General features: G+C 43.6%; 1 protein-coding gene across 3 annotated transcripts; it reads right to left on the bottom strand.

Moving 5' to 3' along the window:
* Positions 1-5: 5 nt before the first annotated feature.
* raver2 (ribonucleoprotein, PTB-binding 2) lies at positions 6-22,894 on the bottom strand. Of its 3 annotated transcripts, none has more exons than XM_049728598.2 (17): positions 21,199-22,894; positions 19,230-19,526; positions 17,389-17,455; positions 12,635-12,942; positions 12,382-12,546; positions 9,783-9,974; positions 7,728-7,848; positions 6,883-6,965; positions 6,704-6,802; positions 6,208-6,319; positions 5,428-5,780; positions 4,798-4,906; positions 4,528-4,715; positions 4,347-4,451; positions 4,140-4,238; positions 3,809-4,027; positions 6-3,122 (listed from the first exon to the last, which is right to left on the bottom strand). In XM_049728598.2, exons 2-17 carry the CDS (start codon positions 19,515-19,517, stop codon positions 2,982-2,984), a joined length of 2,649 nt encoding a protein of 882 aa, XP_049584555.1. In that variant the 5' UTR covers positions 19,518-19,526; positions 21,199-22,894; the 3' UTR covers positions 6-2,981. The 3 variants fall into 3 exon arrangements, with proteins under 3 accessions (XP_049584555.1, XP_049584545.1, XP_049584535.1); XM_049728588.2 differs by lacking the exon at positions 21,199-22,894 and adding an exon at positions 20,185-21,023; XM_049728578.2 differs by lacking the exon at positions 21,199-22,894 and having other exon boundaries at positions 19,230-20,150.
* Positions 22,895-23,370: the final 476 nt, after the last annotated feature.

Below are 23,370 nucleotides of genomic sequence, written 5' to 3'. Positions count from 1 at the left end.
CAGTCTTGCAAGTATCACACAGGTAACTTTGTAGGGCAGGAGGCATACTGGTACCTTTGCCACACACCAACCAAAACAATACAGTACAATTGCAGACATAAAAAATGAATAGAAAAGCAATAGTACTTAATACTAATTTGAATTTGTTTCAAATTGTACGGCGGGCCTAAATCAAAAGCTGTCGCTGTCCGCTCGCTTCCCACCTGTGCCAATTGACAACATACACGAGTGGAGTTAAAACATTGCGAGAAAAGGCTGAGCGATAACTTACAGATGGCTGGCGAGCAGCGTCGAGGCAGCACATTCCGGCCTCCTGACTCAGCAGTTGACAGGCTCAATCAGTAGTCCACCCACATGCATGACACAAAATGGCCAATACAGTACTTAAACATGAGAGTGAATGATGTCATGCTTGCAAGTATATTCATGGGCCACAGTACACCAAGCATGATAGAATAAGAATAATAGAATGGTGTCATGGAAGAGCATATTCTTTTAGCCTAAAAAAAGGTTAATCTCATCCGCTATTGCTTTTCAGTGTTGCTAAGGCGACGCGAGTACGGCACTACAATTCTACACAACGGTAGAGCACGAGTTGAAAAAATATACATTTGCAAGAGTATATTGATGAGTAGTAGGGTAACACTGAAAAGAACAAATAGAAATAATTGCATGAAACAAAGAAAACTAAATGTATATTACATTTTTTTCTTTACAAGAAGTCATTAAATTCAGTAAATATAGTCAGAATCGCTGCTATATTGTTACAATTTTGCAAGACAAAATTAATATTGCTATAAACAGAATTGTGTGAACACAAGATCCCACTTGGCAATATTAAAATCACTTCTTAAATGACTAGTCCTTTGTAAGCTTATTATAATGTTGGCTAACGGAATAAATAATCGTACTACATTCAACATTTTGCAGCAGATAGTTATTGCCATCGCAAGCAGTAATAGTAAAGCAGCAAGCCCTCATCAACTCAAGTTGAACATGAAGAGAAACATTTGCCAGACAGAAAGAAATAAGACTTTATGAGCTTCTATAAAAGAAGGTTATTGAAAGGTGAGCAACAAAACCCCACCCACCGTGCCCCTCTTATTGCAGCAACATTGTAGTATTTACCGCTAGCAAACATTACACTGAAAGAGAGAGACAACTACGTACTACTTGACTACATTCGATCCTTTTTCAAATGCAACGCTTTCTACCTCTTTGATCACAAAGATATGCACACAATGGTTGAAAGCAAACGTGCTGGATTACATATTCATTGACATTTGGATTAAATAGTCCACAAATCCAATGGGAAAAGCAAACGCTATACTGTAGCAGTCAATACACTAAAGATACGTATACGTGAACACATATCTGGAACAGGCCTCACAAGTGACACGCAAAGTGGAGTGGAGCCCCTGCTTGAAAAAGAATAGTCGCATGGACTTGAAATCATTTGAACTTTGACCTTGTTTAACATGGCTCGACTGTCATGGAAAAAAATCAGTCAAGGCCTCCCCAACCTAGCCTTAAAATACCAGTCCAGTAGAAAACAAAAAACAGACCAGGATAAATCAATAGGGTTTTTTTTTTTTTTTTGGTTTTGTACAATTCCATGAAAAAAAGCAGAAATACTTTTTTTTGCAGGGAGTACAAAAACATGATGTTACAAATATACAGCTTAGTGGATTGGAAAACAATATATTTACATCTTTTTTGTAGTTTGTACATTGTGCTCACAACAGAGCGGGTAAACATACGGAATGTGTATCTTAAGTACACTAGACGTACGGGTCACACTTCATGGTGAGAAACTCTTACATGTCAAAGGGGCTTTTTTTTTTTGGTCCATGCCCTATCTCCTGATGTTCTCCCGGTGTTGAGAGTAGAAAATGGCTGACACTTCCTATGGATACAGCTTAGGCACACGCATGAACAGTACACACACGCATAGAGGCACATCAAACAGCAGTAGAAGGGGGGGAAATAAAAAAGATGTCAAAGCGCCAACAGCCCTGGTCAGATTTGAAAAAATAAATGGAATCAAACCGTTTGAAATCAGATATAGGTCACGGATCGGAATTGAGCAGGGTGACCAAATGCAGCTTGGACCAGCTTGGTTTAGTGAGGGAAAAGCTAGTCGGAAGGGAGGATGCAGCCGGGAGACAGACCGACAGAACCGGCAAACTAACATAACTTCCTAACAAAACGACCGACCGGCCAACCGACCGGCCGACCGACCGACAGACTGACAGACAGACCGACAGGGTTGGCTAACAGAAACCAAACTGACCGACAAAGGCGTGAGACAAGAAGTCACCAAGACATCAACGACCCGACCGGGAGTGAGAGCCACGCAGACACGACTTAAATACAAGACAGGTAACGAGAGAGAGGCAGGTGACTGTAATTAGTACATTGATTGGGAGTAGACACAGGAAGGGAGGGGCGAGTACACAGATGCGGACAGAAACCATGACAACCTACACAGAAGAAAACGAGTCGTGACAATATAGTAGGTCATATATGGACCCGTTTGTTAGCACTTCCACACATACAGGAACACACGGTTGCAGTTGGGCGTCCACAAATTCCCCTTTTGGCAGATGTTTAGGGGAAGGTACATTCCATCCATTGCTGAAAAAGTCACCTTTTTGGATTACCCAGGTCAAAGCGGTAAGACTATGACATATTTGATTACAAATCTTGATGTTGAAGTTGTATTTAGACAAAAGTAGTGCTTTGCCACCAGACTGTAGCATTTGTAGGCAATTATTGGGGTTTCCAGGTTACCCACGGTGCGTAATAAAGTGGCTATGTCATCACGCGGCACAAGAAGGCACACTGAGTTCCCCAACTTACCGTTTTGAGTTGATTGTTTGACATGAATAGATTTGAAGTTGTGTCTACGTGAATAGGACCACAGTGTTTGTGACAGGCAACAAAAGTGAGGACCCAGATCGAAAGATGGGCTGCTCACTCTAGAGCCTCTTCCTCTTGAAATAATCCGCATACTGCCCCCCAAGGCCTTGAGAGTGCTGCCCGATGTAGCCGCCATCCGACGACGTCACTTCCTGCACCGCCAACTGGGGGTACTCCCTCTTGTGGCCCCGTGTCTGATTCTGAAAAAGAGGTGTCAAGTGTTTTTACTTTTGCAAAAAAGGTTGGGGACTGCTGCTGCCCTGCAGGATGGCTGGATGGATGATCAAACTGAAGGGTGACATCTCTTAAAGAGAGGAAGCTTCCGTTCTGAACAGGAGCACCCAAAAAAAAAGCATGACAAAAATAGCTTGGCAAAGTTCAGCACAAATGAACTAGACAACAATGCAAACAAGCTGTGTTTGTGTGTGTTTTAGGATAAGAGCGGGCTAACGGGCTTGAGCTCAATGAGCGCTAGCGAGGGGGCCACAAAAGGCTCTCTGTCCAAACAAATGGAAATCTCTCTCCAGACAGTTCTGCCGAGCTCAGGCTTCCACACCCATCCTGCCTCTTAATATCATCACTAGAGTAGCTCTTTCAGAAAAAGCTCCTCTTGTTAAACACTGATGAGATTAGTGACAACAAGCATCATCATCAGGTCAGGATATGCACCCAAAAGAATTGACTGCATGCTTTTGTTGTGTTTTTGGATACAAGTATGATGTTTCTTTTATTTTGCAATTTTTTTTATTGAGTCTGGTTTTTAGTTTTTTAAATGAGGTCATTGTGTCCCTTGTGCAACATTCATTTCTCTTGAAGGAACAATAAAATGATTTTTGTTAAGGTGGCCAATCAGAGGAGGGAGGTGTGCTTTGATTTTTCTACTCACGTAATAGTAGGCGTTCCAGTCGGTGGCGGCAGCTTGCGCGTGGCTGACAGCATTTGGTGCGGCCGCCATTGGGTGCGGCGCACCCAGGAAAGCGGGCATCAGAGGCAGGGTGCTGTAAGGTGGCAGCATGGCAGCAGTTGGTAGGACAGCAGGGGAAGGAGCCACTCCATTGTTGACGGCATGAAGAGCCACGCCTAGAGGCTTACACGCATCCATTTCCTGTTGGACAGTAGCACATCAGAGCATATCAGAAATCATATAGCATAAGTGAACATTGGGTGTTTCTTGGCAGCAGCATTTGCCTAGTTTTGGCATGAGTGTGTGCGAGTACCTTGCCGGCATAGGCCTGAGGAGCTGTCGACTGGGAGTAATACTGAGTGAACGTCTGCATGTAGGAATTGTAATCGCTGTACGAGGAAACCGGTGGAACCTACACCGCAAAAAAGCCCTTCTGTAAATCACATTCTTTTTTCTTGCCAATGCAAGCATTCGAACTATTTACGCGACAAAACAAATCCAAAAGCAGCGTGCGTATTACCTGTGTGTGGTCCTTGGAGTAATCGGCGGCTGTATTGACCTGTGGAGCTGCCGAATTGTAGCCTTGTGCTGTTTGGTAGTGCTGGTACCACTGTTGCATGGCCTCCTACGCATGTACACGTGCATTTAGTTGACTGAACTCCTTCATTAAAAAAATCAAAATAGCAACTTGATGGGTCTACCTGTGTGTAGGCCTGGTTGTAGTGGCTGTAGTCGGAGGAAGTGTCAGTACTGTACGAGGATGCGGCGGAAGCAGCTGCATTCGGACAGAAGGAGCCGGCAGCCTGCGAGACAGCAGGGGTCGTGGCCGCCGAGTTGGCGTACATGGCCGAGGCAGGCTGCCCTCCCTGGGCTTTAGCGCCCAGTGAGCCTGCAGAGAGGGAAAGGAAAGCAGACTTGATCAGATGAGCTGAGTAAAATGAGCAAAAGAATTTGCTTGTGTGCGAGAGTACCTTGCAGAACAACCCCTGGCATGACACTGGCTAGATTCAAGTACGGATTGGAAGGCAGTCTGACATCTTTGGGGGGCTCTCCCAGCAGAGAATTCTGACCGTTGTTTACCTAAAGAGAGTGACCAGCTCAATTGCCTTTTCCAAAGACATTTATTGAAGTTAACGCAGAGTCACAATGACTTGGTTGAGTTTTAGGAGGCTTATGAACCTGAGAGAATTGTGCTCTCTGTTAATTACATTTTCCCTTCATTTCAAAAAAGGACTTTAGAGGAGACAGCCCTGGGATTCGCACTAAGATTATCTCAATTAATGGATGCCAGCAAAATTCCAGTTAAATATGTACGTAGGCAAGACAGAGTGGCCTGCCTGCCTGCCTGCCTGCAGGGGTATGGAAAGGTTCTCTTCTGGTGTTGGTTGGCTTTGTGGGCCAACAGACAAACGGGATAAAACTCAATTAGTCAACTTTAATGTCTCCATTTTACTCGAAGCTGTTCATCACATAGTGGCTCAATTTGTGTTTGTACTTGTGAAAGAAAGAAGATGGAGTAGCAACCTACCCCAATGACAAATATTACAGATGAAATGCCTCCAATTAAAGGGAGTCAAAGGTGCGTTGTCGGCTACGCTCACCATGTTGCTGAGTGGAGAGCCATCTGAAGTGTTGTGAAGCCCGGCGGATGTATAAACTCCTCCTGGGGGTTTGGGCGTGGCTGTACTTTGGCCTGAGTGACTTCTTCCCAAAGAGTAGTTGTGTCCCTGCATGAGGCTCCCTGAAGGGACAACCTGCCTCTCACCACAGCCGGAGGGGGAAGAAGAAGATGTGATGGAGGAAGAGGAGCAGGCGGCAGGGGCAGCGCTGATGGACTGGCTGCTGTTTTGTTCTCCTCCGCCAGGTCGGGGCTGGAAGTAGGGCATCACACCTGTTGCCGACACCACCACTGTGGCGTTGTGGCTTGACGCTGGCACAGGCTCGTTGCAAAATTCTGTCCACGCAAGGGGAAAAGTGAGGAAAGGGAAACTCTTAATATTAGTGTAAGAAGGAGAATGAATCCCCTATAGCTCGGTTGCCTCTACACAGCCAATAAAGCTGGTTCTCACTTCAATCATCAGCACTAATCCATGTTTTCATTAGCAGTAGCCGTGCATACATTCCCAATACTCCCACTCAATAGTTTCATAAACACATCAATGTAAGTGAATGCAAACACATTTAAAGAGATCAGAGAGGCTCGCAAAAAGGCTGCAAAGACAAATGATATGCTATAATAGCTAGAACACATTGTTCAATCAACAGGGACATGGAGTTCAGAAAAATAAAATCAATAAACACAGTTTTAATAAAAGCCAAACAAAAATGTTTTATGGCTGTCAACATGTTTTGATTAGTTTGTAGTAATTATGCTTAGTGACCTGAGGGGGAGTCTCCCAGGAGCCCTTTCCCAACTGCGATGAGGCCTGGAGTGCGCAGAGGTAAAGTTTTCTGCACCAGCAACCTGGTCGGATCTCCCAGCAGGCTGGAGGCCTGAGGAGGTGCAAGGAGAAAGTTATTACATCAAAATGTAATTCAAAAAAACAAAAAAAAAAAGAAAATCGAGCCACTCGGTCTTCAAAAAAACCTGATACAGGTCAAATCCAATATGAGTCGCATTTCGCCTTCCATTGCTTCAAAAATGAACTAGTTCATAGTTCTTTTTTGTCCCGTTCAATGTGTTGCTGTGAGCTGTTAGCGTCTGGCATACTGGCATTTACCCATTATTGCCACCTGTTCAGGCCAATCCAATTGGGGCTATCGTCCTCAAAAATGGGACAAACCTATTGCTTGAATTGTGCTTTTTGTAAATGGCAAAACTGTGCTGGAGCCAACATCTCACACACACACACGCACACACACACAGACGCATCTTACACTGCTGATGCACTTGTCTTTGATGTGTAGAAGCTGCTGTTGAGCAAGCTGTATGTGCAGGAGGTTCTGAAGAAGGAGTCCATTGCCAAACATGGCACTCTGCAAGGCAAAAGAAGATTCCGTAAAGCAAGCATGCACGTGCACGCACGTACACACACTCGGGTTGATGCGGCTGGAACCTGTTGAGCTTTCCCAAGTGTCAGAAGAGCTGTGGTGAGCGGCGGCCTGAGAAATGGCAGGTTCATGCGACGCCCATACTTCCCTGAAAAACAAACAAAACTACAATTTTAGATTTTGTCACAATCGCCTCAACGCCCATCCATTGTGAGCGCTTTCTTACAGTCAAGCGTGAACATGTGATTTACATGCGCAAATCACACACCATCTCATAATAAATGCAACAAAAAAAATATATATATATTAACGGCAGCTTCCTTCGAAATAGGTAGAGAAAGTTTAACATTTAATCACAGCCCTAATTATAGATTTGAATTGTGTGCTCTTATTCAGAGAAAGCTCCCCCACCTCTTATCTACTCTTCTGGCTCTCATTTGTCCCGCTAATGTCACACAATTTCATGTTAATACCTGATTAACTATTAATCAAATAACGAAGGCCCCGACAAGCCGAGCAGACTCTTCAGGGAGCCTTTGATTATCTTCCAAGCTGCTTGAAGCAAAAGTACTGCTTGAGTTGAGGGAAGAACTCAAGCATCACATCCGGAAGATTATTTATGTTGCGAGCGCACAGTTGTCATTTCCACAATGACGAGGGAATTCCTTTCGGCGGTGCTGTTCATGCACAACGCAAAGCCATCCTTATGAGACTTGCAAAGTCTAATTAGTGCATTAAAGTAATGGTTTGACCAAAAAAAAAACACAACAACTCTGCAAATGATATTCTCAGCAGGTTTGAAATTGTCTACCGCTGGAAATGTAAAAATGATGCCGTTCCAATCGAGCATTATATTTCTATTTTATTTATACGAACTGTGTTGGATGGAAGAGATTGAGCGCTGTCTCACCTCCCCGTTTGCCAGTGTGATAAGGTCTCATGAGGATCTGTAAGGCTGCAGGGTTTGTCATACTGGTCAACACCTGAGCCAGGTTGGGTTCCGGCAACAGCCCTTTCCTGTTACTTAGAATCTGCACAAAGACAAGCAAATGAACACGTCTTTAAAGACGCAAGACAAAGTGTGTGTGTGTGTGTGTGTGCGCGCGCGGGCCAAATCCAAATAACCCGTCTTTCATCTCATCTCGAGTGCCCTGCTGGCGGAGGCTGCTGTCACACTTGCTCTCATTTACATCATCAGGATGCATCTGCCGTGTCATTAGAGCTCATTTTGGGCACGAGCAGAAGAAAAGGACGGACGAGATGGAAAAAAGTCAGGAAGCTCAAGGCCAAGAGAGGAGAAACAATGAGGTCAGAAGAGGAGAGCGGCAAGAAAAATCATGACATCCAAGTGTGGATATATAAACGGGTTTATTTAATGATGTTATTAATATTATTATTGTGAGTAACAAACCAGCGGCAGCACCATAATGCTCCATATTATATCGTTGAATGATGTCATTTTTTAAGTGAATCTCTTGCACAGAGAGTACAAGTCGGATGTTCTGGCTGCTATTTAAAACATTAGCCGCCGAGTTCTATTTCTTCCTTGTCTGCCTTGGGGCAAAGGCATGACTTTGGCCCAAGTAAACCCTGTCACGTCAGCAAGAGACTGCATCACTGACAGGGAGGGAACACACACATGTGTGTGAATGAGAGAGCAACCTTCAAGAAAAAAGAGGTGAAGCAAGAAAACCTTCTCTCATTGCTATTCCTCCACTTGGAAAAAAATGTCAGCATGCATCAATCTGTTTAGCTACTGGCAGCCACATAATCCTGCCACCCGCCCACACATCAACATACACCACACACACACACACACACGCGCGCACACACACACGCACACACACGCACACACACACTTTCCGGTGCCAGAGAAGTAAGAAAGCTGCGAAGAATGGCAAGCGAGAAGCGGCAAGCACGTAAGGAGGCGGACGCAGGCAGCCATCTGGTGCCTGGCATTCACAATGGCATTGACCAAAGGGACAAATGAGAGAATTGCCTGAGAGCCCGAGCTGGATCGTCATTTCTTTCTTCAATATCATTTGTTTGTTTTGCCTATGTACAAATTTATTCAAATAAATCTGACGTGGCCTTGGGGTAGTTGAGGCAAGTCAAAGCTCTCAACCTGAGCTTATTATTATGATGATGATACTGTGCGGTATTTGTTTAACTTGACAGAGAGGAAGTCGAAAAACTTGCAAACAAGTATAAACTGATGAATTTTACATAAGTGACATGATGAGTAAAGTTATTGAGAAAACGGCCAATTAGTCAATTACAATTCAGAAGAAAAAGGTTACATTCCGTTCAATTCCTTCAGTCTTTTCTAGCTGTGCTCATCTGCCGACATGTGGCTGGCGTTCTCTGCGACGATGGGAGACAATTGAGGAGACACTAATCAGCCTTCTTAGCTGTAATTATCATGTCAGGGCTTCTTCAGTGCCACATTGCTGATTTGGATGGGATAGCACAGCGACAAGGACTTCCTCAGCCACGCCGGGAGTTTTCTTGCATCTGAACACTGACTGCGTGCTAAACAAACAGCTACAGAGACACAATTAGAAGTCGCTGCGAGAATGGCAGCACCTGCTGAGTGAGCCAGCCCCATGTTTGTCCTTGCTTTTATTGCTCTTCTATGAAATAGGGATCTGTTCGAAAGGCTTGCTAGCCGTTCCTGTTTTGTTTTTTTGTGAGTTCATATCTGAAGAATATAAAAAAAAAAAGAAAAGACAAATAATATGATTACATCTTCAAAATTGCTAAGTAAATTCATATAAAAAGTGAATCGATAGCCTAATGGTCTGTTCGCTTTCAGATATACTTCCATTACTGCTTGTAAAACATTTCAAAATAATATACTAATTGAAAAGAATGAGCTGACTCAGCTAGTCACCTGGTGAATTCATGGCATTTCTTCTATACTCATTAAAATTGCCTCAAGTTTTGAAATGTAAAAGTGACTCACCATGCCCTGGGCAGCGATAAGCGCAGCCAGGGTGCTTCTCCCTGAGGTGCCGGGTGTACAGAGCGACAGACGGACCTCCTGTCTTCCCACTACTTTTCTGTCCATCTCAATCAGCACCGACTCTGCTTGCTCCGCACACTCGTACTCCACCACACCGAAGCCGCGCACCGGACTTGCTTCGTCCTGAGCAAGCTGGGAACATCATGTAGACAATATCAGCATATTCATCAAGTCTTCCATCACAAAGTTGATCATTAACCTGCCGTCTCGGTGAACGTATGGACGCCGCTATGTTTCGACATGTTTGTTATGGTCACAGAAGTCCAACAACGTAACATCTTACCTGGCATGAATTTCTTTATTAATTTTTTTCGGTCCATAGATGGTTAAATACAGTGCGTGCAAGTCTCACGAGCTGAGCAGGGGCTCCGCTTTTCTTTCCACTAAGTAGCATTTTCCAGCTTTTACGAGGTAGCTAAATAATGCAGAGAAGCTAATGGCTACTAATGGGAAATATTATGTAGGTGATGACAAGTTCATCTTTAAACTATCACCCACCCTTTGGTGAGTAGTGGCCGAAGAATATATTGAACAGCTCACTTCACGGATTGCATATATTCCTTTTGAGCGGATTTGAAGTAACAACGGCAATTATATTGAACAATCATTTTTTCAATGAGTTGAAAGAAATATCAGTTGGAGGTGATTGCGCCGAGCGAGCAGGAGGGCTAATGACTGTTTGCAGCCATTGTCAATCTATCAAGAGGACAAAACCTCCCACCTTGCATCCACTCATTTGCTATTTGGTGCCTCCGGTCTCAACACAAGACGCATGGAGAGAATAAGAGAGCAAAATGGATACGTGTGTCGACCAGTGGGTCGATAGTCCATTATCATCAGCATACATTAAACAAACTGCATGGAAATGATATGAGTCACTCTCCCGCTTTCCGAATGGATGGATGGATGGATGGATGGATGGATGGATGGATGGATGGATGGATGGATGGATGGATGGATGGATGGATGGATGGATGGATGGATGGATGGATGGATGGATGGATGGATGGATGGATGGATGGATGGATGGATGGATGGAGAGAAGAGCCAAAGTGACAAGGCAAGAGGGAAAAAAGATGGGCACAGGAGTGAGTGGGAAGGGAAAACAAATAAAAATGCGCTCATTATTATTCTTGTGTGCAGACGTGAGAGATGACAGCTAAAATGTAAAACTTATTACATCAATAATTTATTCAACAAGTTTGAGTCAAAATTGCATGTGGGCTATCAACTTTGAATGCAAGCCTGAGTAACAATGCAAAAAGTGAGGGAGCAATCTGTATCAGCTCTCATACTTGATTCAATATTGAAATTCAAATGTATGATCACAAGATCTAGTCTGAAAAGCACCTTTAAAATGTTACTGACAGCATAACCTCATTGAATTGATTGAAAAACGACCAATTTAGGATTTATTTAACTTTCTCCCATTTTCTTCCTCACCCTTTGACGTATTTTTTTTAACGTGTCCATTTGTTCACGATTGCCTCTCCAGTAATAAAGATATGTTTTTTTTTCTTTCACCTTCTGCTTTCTGCACCTTTTCAGGTTGACGCAAAGGAAACTGCTGGGTGAAGGGCCCTTTCAAGGGTAGCCGACTTGTCGCTCTCAGGCGTAAGTGCACTCTGATCAGAAAAAAGCCTTTGCCCAACTAATAGAGGAAGGCTTAGAGAATCAAATGGCTTACAATACATGACAAATAAATCAAAAGCGCAAAGAGTAACACAAAACATTTTTTTTCTTCGATGAGTCTTAACTACAGCTATTTGAACAAGTGCAGAAAATGACAACGACTGAGCTCATTTTATTTTTGCCCTTTTTGAATATGGAGCATGTTTTACTTCTCCAAGATCCGCATTGGTTTGTTCATTGGTTTTCACAAGCCTTGAGAACCAAATGAAATGCCGCAGTGCAGTAATGTACTGTGCAAAAAATGCATCATACATTCAAAATATAGTCAGTGAGCCATAGGTCAAAGCCAAGTGGCTCGGTAACAGCCAAGCAACATGAGCTCAACGCCCACAAAGCACCATGGGACTAGAATGGTGGTGGGAGTCTATTGATTTCCATGTGGGAGAGGCCAGAGGGGTGGAGCTAAAACGGGAAAGGCAATAGATCACATAGTGAGTGATGTCAAGATGGTGGAGTGGATGAAATAGAACAGGGAGCTGAAGTTGGAAAAAAGAAGAGACAGGGCGGGGCGGGCGGGCTCAGGCGGGCGGATATCACAGCAGCCACACCTCACTATGGAAACGCTCGCTGAGTGATGTGTTGACTTTGAGGCCGAGAACAACCCCAACACTCAAATTTTAGGTTTGAATTTGAGAATGACAGATTAAACTCAAGTAAAACCAAAGGGGGGGAAAGAAAAAACAATGTTTTTTGGGTTTTTTTGGCCTATATTTTGACATGTTTTATGAACCAACCCAGCAAATGAATTTGAATCAATGCATGTTTGAACTAAAGTCCTATTTTGGACTAGAGGGATGGAAACTATATTGATGCATGATTTTCAATGTGAAAGGGCAGCATCTTTTACCTGGCAGAAGACTGGTTTGTATGTTTCCGAGAAGATTTGGGTCATCTCCTCAGAGTCACAGAGGTCCAGAGGCAGTCGGTCCACACACACACATTTGGAGTGCAGGTTCTCTTCCTGAGTCAGCTGGTTGACGTCCATCCATTGCACCATCAGTGAGCGATCCCCCTACAAATGCCAGAAATGGTTTTCTCTCACATCACTCCAGCAGGGCGCCATTTCGTGTCACTCAAACGCAACATGCAAGCAAACGTACCAGCGGTCGTCCCAGCAACTCGGAACGGGCCCGCGAAGCCGAGTCTTTCTTCATGTACTCAACAAATCCGTAGCCTTTGGAGTGGCCCGTCAGGTCGCTATACACCAGAAAGGAGCGCTCGATGTTCCCGTAGGAACGTACCAGCTCCTCAAACTGCTGGCCGGTGAAGGTGTGGGGCAGGTTGGTGAGGCACAGCAGGGAGTCGGTCGGCTGCAGGGTGACATTGATCAGGCGTCCCCGGACAGTGCTGTGATGGAGGGAGCGGATGGCATCCTGAGCCTGGTCCCCGTTCAGCAAAGTCACAAAGGCTGGAGGAGTGGACATTATGGAGACAGCCACAAAGGAAAAACACACACGCACACACGCACAGACAAGAACCAACACAAAGAAATGAAAACAGATGACAAACATACATTCAAAGCAGACAGATTTGTGGCAAGTTCACAGAGACGTGCACATGAAGAAAAAAACAAAACAAAAATAGGTCGGGAAGTGTGCAACATGCAACCGACACCACAAACAGTCATAAGGACAAGACAGAGACAGTTACACAAAGAGAAAGACAACACATTAGCGATAAAGCCAAAAGGAAGCCACAATGTAGGGGGAGTACACTGTGACTGACACACACATACACACTTTAGGCAAAATTTCAAATAACATGCACACTTAGCTGCGATCCTTAACAGCACTTGAATGCTATGACTATTTAACTGTGTGCATTCACTTTGGACTTGATTACACATTTCCATAAAACTGCACTGCGCATCAAGTTAAAACAATATTTTGTATCCATCATCTCAAAATAGCTATGGACACACATATATGAACATGTTCAGTTGGCAATAGAGTGACTAAAAATCAAAAGTTGGGGATAAACTATTGAAGTAGATTTGGTGTAAGATGAAGCCGGCACAAAGAAAATGTTGTTGGAAGTGACTGCCTTAAGATTCAATTCCCTCAAGCCTCATCTAAGACACGTACACTTCCGCAGGCAGGACTGGTTACACTAAAATTCCAATCTTCTTTTAACACAGAGTACTGGCTGATACGAAGCATTACAAGCTAATGGAAGTGTTTTCTCTCTCATTTGGCCATAATGGAAATGTTGCATGAGAAGCGTGGGATGGTGCAAAATTCTGCACACTACTTTTCTCCAACAGTACAAGGCGGACGTCAGACTAGAAAATAGCTTAAAAATAACCGTAGAAATAATGGGATTGCAATTTGGAAGCGGGCAGCAACAGAAAACTCCGAAACATTTTGCAGCATGTTAATGATGGGGTGGGGGGGTGGGGGGCACATCTATTGTTCCTCTGAGGACTAAGTTGGCAATTGGGAAGGAAAGGAAGTTGCATTGTTTGAAAAGCGCTATTTTCAAAGTTACATTATGTTCCCAATTAAGAAAAGAATTCAAATCAGGTGCGTTTCAAACAATGTCTTACTCACTGAAAAGCCTCTCGAAGATACCATTCTTGTTTTATGCAAGGTGGGAATTACCCCTCATGTTTGTCCAAAGGTCACGATCAGGTATCATGTGGAGTCAGGAAACTCCTTCAAATAATAAGTCGTTGCGCTGATAGGGAAAAATGAATGTCCATATAACTTTCATACTTCTTAATACCATATCTTTCACATGACTCGCTATTTTTTAAATATGCTAACATTATTTATCTTGAATCCCATTCAAATAATGACGCAGCCTTGAGGCATCTTCTAGAAAAAGCAGCATGAGAAATGTAGAGGTCGGTGCGCTGAATGTGTAGCGACACCATTATTGAACGATTTCCATGAATCATCATCGGGCCAAACGTAAACAAAACCATTTCGCAGATCATCTCATTAGCCAAAGGTGAAAAACTGCTTTCAATTTTCCTTCAGAGCTGAAACAGCATGCAGACAGCAGGAGGCCGGAGACGGGATTTAGAAACTTCCCGATCATAAAAAGGTCAGCCTGAGCCATTTTGAAGCAGCTGTGACAACACTGAAGGGAGGCGTTCTTTTGTAAATTTCCCCGCAATATAGTGATATTATATATAATAATATTAATAGCCACATGAATTACATGTGCCCCCTTAGGGGATGTGTCTGTCTTCAAGTAGACCTTTGATTGGTAAGGATACTAAAATGCTTTTAAAATGGTTTGCTATAAATCAAATAAACAACTAAATAAATTCCAAGTGCCTCTTGTGTGAAACACCGGCAGAAGTAAGCCAATGCATTGTATAAGGCTGAATAAATGTAGCCTTGATGGTGGTGCTTAGCGAGCATTGCAGCTCTCAAAGAGACCCTCATTCCGTTTCCCATATCTGCACATTTATTTCAGCTCGACTTCCTTACTGCAGTAAAGTACACAAGTAAACATTTGAACTCTTCTCTCAGCCTCGGAGCCTTTCGTCTTTAAAAACGCAGGAGCTCCCAGACTTACATGTAGTCGGAAGAATAAATAAGGGTGCATTGAACAGACATTTACCGATCACAAAACGATAAATGGCAGAAGAAATGTTCAAATCCAAAGGATGACAGGAAAGCTAGCCTTGGTGGTTCAACCAATGTGATTTTTGCCTGATCAGTGAATAGTGCAGTGACAATCACAAAGCCTTCCATTGAAAGGCCGGCTCACCCAGGATCACCCTGACTATTGTATGTATTCTCGCTTTCACATCCGCAGTTCCGCAGTGTTGTCCAATGACTACGTAAACCTCCGCACTTGTGCTGCGCTGTGCCAAGTGACTCACGTGCAGGCTTGGAGAACTAACTCACCTTTATACGACAAACTGAAAATGCAAATGTACGCGTCTGTCCATCCCGTTTGAGTTTTTTAATCCATCCATTCATCCAGACAGTCGCGTGTATATTGCAACGGTGAGTGTTGCAAACAGAATGAAGGAGAACCACAAATGGAAAGACATGCTGAAACAAAGACAGGTGCACTGCGCGACAGACAGACAGACAGACATAAACACTGCCGCCATCATCATGACCTAATAAGTCCAACAGCAGAGGCCGAGAGGGAACTGATATGGTCATGAGGTGAAGAAGCGAGCTGAAGCGTCTCTGAGAACTACATTTCATTTTAATGCAAGCGGAGAGTTATGCTCCATACTAAAAGGTACCAAAATAACTTTTCCGATACAAACGTAGGGCAGGCGGGCGGGTGTACGTTGGAATGGTCGCCAGTTAATCAAATAGATGTCCTGTGAGAAAATGGCTTTGAAATACGAACAAACTGGACTGAACTCTGTTCAGACCATGTTTGGCCTTTATGACTCCTCCGTACTATTTAAACCGTAGCAATAACTTATCTTACAAATATTGCCCTTGCTCTTGCATACAGTGTGTTTTTACGCTGGAGCTGTGTGGACTTCACAGCAATCATAAAATACTAACACAGCCCCAGTCCCAGGACAACATGCACTTTCCTCTAGAGGAATGATGCTATTAAAAATTTGATACCATCTTGACATTCGTGTTTTCATTGTAAATAACAACAGGGAATGGGAATAGTTCATGGGAAAAACACATATCCTACATATGTATAGAATTTGAATTTCTATAGCAAGATACCTACTAAATATTACGTAGAGAGTGAAGACCTCCGTTTGGTGAGCTGATTCGAGCAAAACCACATCCTTGCTATAATGTACTATTTAAGGGCTACTTAAAAATTCATGACAATATTACCTAGAAGCCTTTATCACATTTTTCTCTCGAGGCCCAGAACAGAACTCTCCGTTTTTTTTCCATTCTCATACCAGTCAGTTCCACTGCATTCCTGCTAAATAAATTTAAAAAAAAAGTCAAAGTAGAGGATCTTCTCCGCTGTACTAGTCGAACAGAACTTGCCAAAATAAGTCTTCACAAAGCAGTTGCGACATGTCCCATTATGATAACGAGACTCTTGGCAAATGCTTTTAACACTAGTATGGGTGTTAAACGCTAATCGTTGTTTTTGGATGACAGAAAAAAAAAAAAAAAACATCGAAAGCTGCACCTACAACACTTGTTAGCCAATGTCTCCTACTATAAGTGTGGTCGTGCTGGTCTTGTTGGTCTGCCTGTGCTGACTAAAAATAGTTGCGCTGCAAGAATTCCCTGGAAAGAAAAAGTCTTTTTAAGGGCAGGGGGTCTGTGCGAGCACAGCCATGTGTGTCACTGTGGCATTCGAGGAAAAAGGTCAATCCTGATTCCAAATGTGACTGAACAGTTTGAAAAATAAATCAATTACAATCGCACTGGGTGAGATAGATTTGTATGAGAAGCAAACCCAGCTGACTGTCTGCTCATTTTCTTCCTAATCGTTTAAATCATAATAAAACATGATGGCGTATTTGCCGTTATAGCAAGTAACAGAGCAATGGTCCTACTCTTTTCTCGTAGCTTTTGTTTCTATAAGTGAGAGTCAAGCCACTAAAGTCCCGCCTCCATAGGGACCAGCAACCAGGCCCAATTTGTGAATATCTACTCTTTTGACTGGTACTGCGATGGAGTCTCAGGGTCTTCCAAAGTCTTCAGTAATAACAGTTCAAATAGCGATATTTTTTGCCAGCCACTTTTTGAAAAGAGACTTGTGACAGAGGTTGCTAACTTGGCAGCCGCGCTCACTTTTAAGAGCTGGAGTACACTCCGCTAATTAACCATAGATCATTTTGGCAGCAATGTATTAATACAGTTCAGAACCAAAATCCAATTGCTGTGCTCACACATTTGTTGTGTCTGTGAGTTGCAATGTCGTTTTTGTATGTGAGTTTTACCTGTGCCTTTATTGCGATCAACAAAGCAGTACTTCAGTTCATATTCTTTCAGGATTTCGTGGACCTCCTGAAACGGGAGAGAGAAAGAACGTTAGCCGCACCATCATGAGCCAAGCTAGAAATAAGGGATTACTTTAATTGCATTTCGGCTTCAATTTTTGGTTCGTTTCAATGTCTGACATTAATATCGAGCGACTAACTAATAGAAAACATGAAGTGCCTTGATTTTGCCTTCTGTGTTGTCACACACTGAAACAAACCCAAACCCTCTTATGGTTCACCGCAATGAGGCTGGACTTGAGTCAAAAACAAAGGAATGAAGTCTGCAACCATAGAAACATTTGTCACTGCTGCTTTGATGGAAAAAAAAAAAAAAAAAACCCTACTCAGCGCTATGCATCAGATCATTTCCAAACAGACAAAGCAATCGCCTAACAGCGTTTGAGAACTTTCTAATATGCTCCTCTTTTCCAGCCCACTCAAAGCAAATAGCAGGCATGTTCCATATCAGGAATGGCCATGTAAGGCAGCCCACACAGACACAGCTCACTGGCCCTTGAAAATCAGAGCGCTGCTGGCAACAAGTGAGTCAGAGTTCGGATATTTCGACTCTATCACACGTACGGGGCGGCAAAAAGATTTCGGGTCCGGAAGGTTCCGCAAGGGTTTGTTTGTTGCATCTACTGTTTTGTACTGTTGTTTCTTTTGCTTATTCTGTCCGACTGCAATAAATACAAATCACAAGTGTGAGCGAGCAAGGTGGGCAATGCAAGCGCTTGTGCCAAGGACCTGCATGACTGCAGCCAGTCAGTAAGTCACAGATTGAAAGCAACATCCAAACCAGAGCTACTCCTTGAAATATTTGGACACATTTCCACTATGTGCACATTCAGCAGGGCAGACATCATGTGGCTGCCGACACATATCACAATGCTACTGACACACTGACATGATGAGGAATGCACAGAAGGACTTGTTTTTATGACAGCACCTTTTCTTTCCATGCAATTAAAATAGTCTTGCATGGATCCCATAACATGCTTTGGACTCTGACATCCAACGGAAAAAGAAACATTAATTGAAAGAAAATCGGGGAAGGTAATCAAAGCTAAGGGATCAAATGTGAGTAATTCTTGCATAGCAATACATGAAGGGAATTTCATTTCACATCAAAGGTGCGCAGGTAAAGTAAGAGCGAGCATAGCATTGCCCTGGGGTGAAATAAAATGCACTTTTTTTTTTCTAAATCCAGCCCACTAAGCATTTGCATTAGTACTATTACAAAATCCTGTCATTATTGTTGCATTAATTCAGCTGCTTTCGCCCTCATGTTATTTAATTAAATCTATTTATTCCTAATAATTGATTACTTTGTTAATATGGGAATTCTTTGAATGAAAAACATGTTACATACACACATTTAAATATGTTGGTCAAATAATTGGTCAATTAATGAAATATGATCAAATTAATTATTGTGTGGATTGATTAGTCCTCTTTTTGATATTGGCCTACCTCACCTGGCCCATGTGTCCATTTTGAAAATCAAATGTGCCCAAATAAGCACAGACATGTTTCCACACCGAAAGGCTTAGGTCATCATTGTTTGATTTGTTGTTTTCAAAACTGGTCTCTAATGACACCATTTCATTTTTTCCACTTCATTTCTTTTTAATCAAATGAAAGCGGCTGAAAAAAGTAAAAAAAAACAACAACAACAACAACCTGCCCCTTATGAAAAGTACTTAGTCCTGCGTAAACTATTACGCACGCACCAAGGAAATAGGACGTGCGTGCACCGCGCTACTTTGACTTTGCCAGCCTACCTGTCAACTTCTTACCTGGTTGCTTGTGTCGGGCGGGAGGTTCTTAATGAGTATTTTCCGTCTGTTGCGAAGCTCTTGGCGAGTTTTTGCAAGCCTCTTTTCGATCTCCGCCGGCTCCAGCTCGGGCAAGTCACGGAGGCTTGGCTCTGCGGGTTGCGCTCCAGCCGCTCCCGCAGCCGCGGCCGCCGCATCTTCATCGTCCGGCTGCTGGCTCTCGGGGCTGCTCATTCCGGGGAAAACGGCACTCTCCTGCGCTAGAGAAGAGTGCACGCTCGGCGGCTGGATGGATGACGTTGCCGCCATTTTGCTTGTCTGAAAGCAGCAGAGTGTGCAGGAAGGAAGAACGTGAGTGAGGCAGGGAGCAGGTGCTCGGCAAGTCAAGTGCGCGTTTGCGTGCGTGCGTGCGCGCGCGCGCCTGCGAGTAAGACAGAAAAACTTGACATTCGGCAAACTGGTGAGGCGAAATTGCAACAAATGCACAAACAAGCAACACAATAAACGCAACATAGGAATGAATAAACAAACGCTTGCAATATTTTCATCAGTTGAAAAACCTTATTGTAAAATGCAACAGTCCAAATCGAATCAAACAGTGACAGAAAATCGAGATAAACCAATTTCCTGAAGCGTAATTAAGATTAAAGTGACACACGCTATTCATGATTGAAATGGAGTGGCTGAAACAAATGCCCAAATTGTGCATAAATAACTATGCAACAACACTTGACACGGACGCAAAATATACAAGAGATTTTTCAGTCTCACATCTAAAGAGGTGCCACAAAGCACACCGCTGCCACTCATTTGAGCCCCCTCACTCTTACATCTTCCCCATATTATATTACCATGTATGCTCTATAATCTACAAACCAAAATTGGGTTCTTCTTAATCCTAATTCAGACGACTGCATAAATACATGTACATAAATATCACTCTGGCGAAGTCCAATGAAGCCATTTCTTCTTATACCTGCAAAGCACTTGAGCTTCCCATTTTCTTTTATGGATAATGTAACTATGAATGGTTGTGTGCTTCCCTCCTCTCTCTCTGTCTCTCTACCCACGTCATGAAGCGAATGCCAACCTAACAGCCAACGGAGCATTCCTGCCCGAGGAGGGTGGAAAGCTGCTCCTGGCAAACACTGGGAACACCGCATCCCCACTCAGCCCTCACAATGAGCTTCTGCAGCCTTCATCAATGTCTGACAGACACAAAAACACTCATATTAATACGTTCACACACTAACGTAACATGTCACACGTGAAGCCACTTCCAAATGGTGGCTTTAGCGATATTGAAATCAAAGCCCATGCACCTTCCAACCTCCATGTTCTCTCTTGCCATCTGTGTGAAGTGTTTCTTGGCAGATCAAGGACCAGACAATCACAGTTGTGAAAATCATCTCGCGTGGCAAACTAGATGAACAAAATGCATTCTGAATTGAACTCTGTTGAACCTAGTGGTTTCAGGATCAAAATCAATGTCAACATTCTATCCGAGTGCATTCACATCTCACAGAGGATGTACTGTAAATGCAGATCCGTATTAAGCGCCAGTGCTTTTTATAACTGCCGCGAGGGCAGATAGTTCCAGATCTACAATTATCTACAATTATCTGATCATTTCCCTTGCCATCACACAAAGGCTAGGAAGTCTTAGATAATATCCAAATACCCAAAACATTTTAAGGGCAGATCTGTCTCGGAGTCAGCCAAGCCAAGCCAAGCTTTGTGAGCCAAGTGCCATATACTGCTGGGTCACTGGCATTTATTGAAAGGACCAGTGGGCTGGATCTCACCAGGCAAGCGCATATGCGTGCGTACCTGCAGGCATTTGGCCGTCTCGTGTTGCTCGGCCTTGAATCCAAGCTGCTTGCAGAGCCCACAGTGAATCTTCTCTACATAGCACTTCATTGTGCCACGTGTGTGTGTGCGCGTGTGTGCGTGTGTGTGTGTGTGTGTGTGTGAGGGTGGGGGTCAGCACCTGTATTGCTCAGCAGATCCGTCTGTTCGCTGAATGGCAGGTGAGAAGGTGGCGAGCCATGCCCAGTTCACACTGACTACGGAAAGGATATGGAGCAGCCTCCGTATGAACGCTGCAAAGAAAAGAAAGCATTTCTTCAGATTTTCACAAGGCTGAAGAAATCACACAAGCCAGACAGGAAGTCAGGCATCGGCATACGAGGAAGAGATTGCAAAATAATGATATCAAAAGACAGATAGTATGAACATATTTAGTTGATATGAACCAAATGATAAAACTGTCTTTTCCTGGCAAGCTAGTTCATTCCATTCTCATCTACCGCTTGGTAAGATTTTCTTTTTCTCAACAAGAGCCACATATGCTGCATTACATCCAAGAAGGATATTAAACAGCAAGATCTTGTATGACTGCTGTTGACAGATTGGAGGACATGAATCATTGAGCATTTGCTCTCTGACAAGCAGGCAAGGACTATTTGGTCACACAGGCTGATTTTTGGAAGTGCTTGAAAATAATTCCTATGAGGCAATCAGTGTTGTTTTCACATTTCCCCACGGAACTCACGTTCAGAACAATAGAAGAACTCAACTGAATCCTCACCTAAACTGCATCTCGGAAAGTGTTTGGACAAATCATATCAGGTAAAACTGGAAATGCTTGACTAATGTAGTAGAAAAGCTTGTTAGTCCTTCAACAATTTTAGAAAGCAGAGCACTGTCGCTGTTTGAGCCCATCAGCCATTGATTCGGAGCGTTTTGAAGTAGGTGGGCGGCTGGGTGGGAGAGGAAAATGCTCACCGGGACTGAGAGCGTCAAAGCGTGGGTGAACCGAGTAGCGGAGTGGCACCTGGTGTGTGCGCGCGCGCGCGCGCGCGCTTGGTGGGCGTCGGGAAGGCAAAGAGCCCACAGTGAACTCTGAGTGGCAAAGTGGTTCTTGCGTGGAGGAGTTGATGGCTAATGTATCCGGGCGGGCGCTGGGTGACTTCCACAGTTCACTTTGTACGCTAGTACAGGATGGAAAATTGCCTTTGTCAGGGGCTTGGCTTTTCTACTGTGACTTTTTGGGGCTTGTGACCTATTAAAAAAAGCTGACCTTAACACATGGAGAAGTTCCCTGTCCAATTGATGCCCTCATTTCAGTGCTCATCAGCACAATCACAAACCTTAATGACAAGGGGTGATCCAATTTTACTCAATGGAATAACCGACGAGCACAAATATGCGATAGCGACGAGGCTTGCAAGGCATGATCACTCGAGGCAGGCGACTTTGGAAAAGTAGGGCTTGGAAATATGCTGCGAGTGCACGCCTGCTGTACTTGCTGGCAGAGCACAGTGAAATGACCCAAGGGCTCTTGGACACTGAGCTCTGTGCTCTAATTTACCGGCTTTGCTTGGCAAAGTCGCGGTGACGGCAGAGAAGGCGAGAACATTCTTTTGTGTGGCTCCCTGAGCACCACAGCCGTAGCGTTACTGCGCAGTGGCCCAATCAAACCGTTTTCTTATGAAATGAAAAAAGCAAACATGTTTGAGAGCTTCTGCAAAAAGCGGAAGAGGCCAAATAAAGAAACAATAGCAGCATTGCCAGTTAAATTGCAACAGCCGCCTCCCTGATTGATATATGGTGACAGGCTTGCAAATGAAGCTATCAAAGCTGATTGGGCACATACTGGAGAAAAGCCCAAGCATTAAAAGAAAAAAAAAAAAAAAAAAAGACGGTGGTCGTGAGCTTTTGGGTGGATTACAGATACAAGTGGCCGAGTTGAGTTTCCTGCATGATTTAGAAGCCTTAGAAGGAGTACAATGGATTTATCAGATGTGCTGCTTGGAAATGGCCAGGAGCTAAGCCTGGCCAACAGTGCTTGACAAACTAATGAAATTGAAAAGACACTTAACGAGTCACAGGCACAGAGATGACGCTTTTGGGAACCTGAATTCACATTTGAACAATATTGAGCTCAAAATGATCTCAAAACATTTACGCAATTCTTAAACATGAGGCGACTCATTTGAGAGTTGATTTGTTGACAATGAATCTATATGATCTCATTAAACTCTCATACAAGCAAACAAAAACATAGTCAATTACGCTAGTAACATAAGATGAACAAACAGAAACGAGGAAGAATTGCTACAGGCCATACGTGCTAGAAAGGTTCCAAGGCCAGTGTCAA

This window comes from Syngnathus scovelli, chromosome 10 (assembly GCF_024217435.2).
Source record: "Syngnathus scovelli strain Florida chromosome 10, RoL_Ssco_1.2, whole genome shotgun sequence".
Lineage (NCBI taxonomy): Eukaryota > Metazoa > Chordata > Actinopteri > Syngnathiformes > Syngnathidae > Syngnathus > Syngnathus scovelli.
This window is presented reverse-complemented; position numbering and strand designations above follow the sequence as displayed.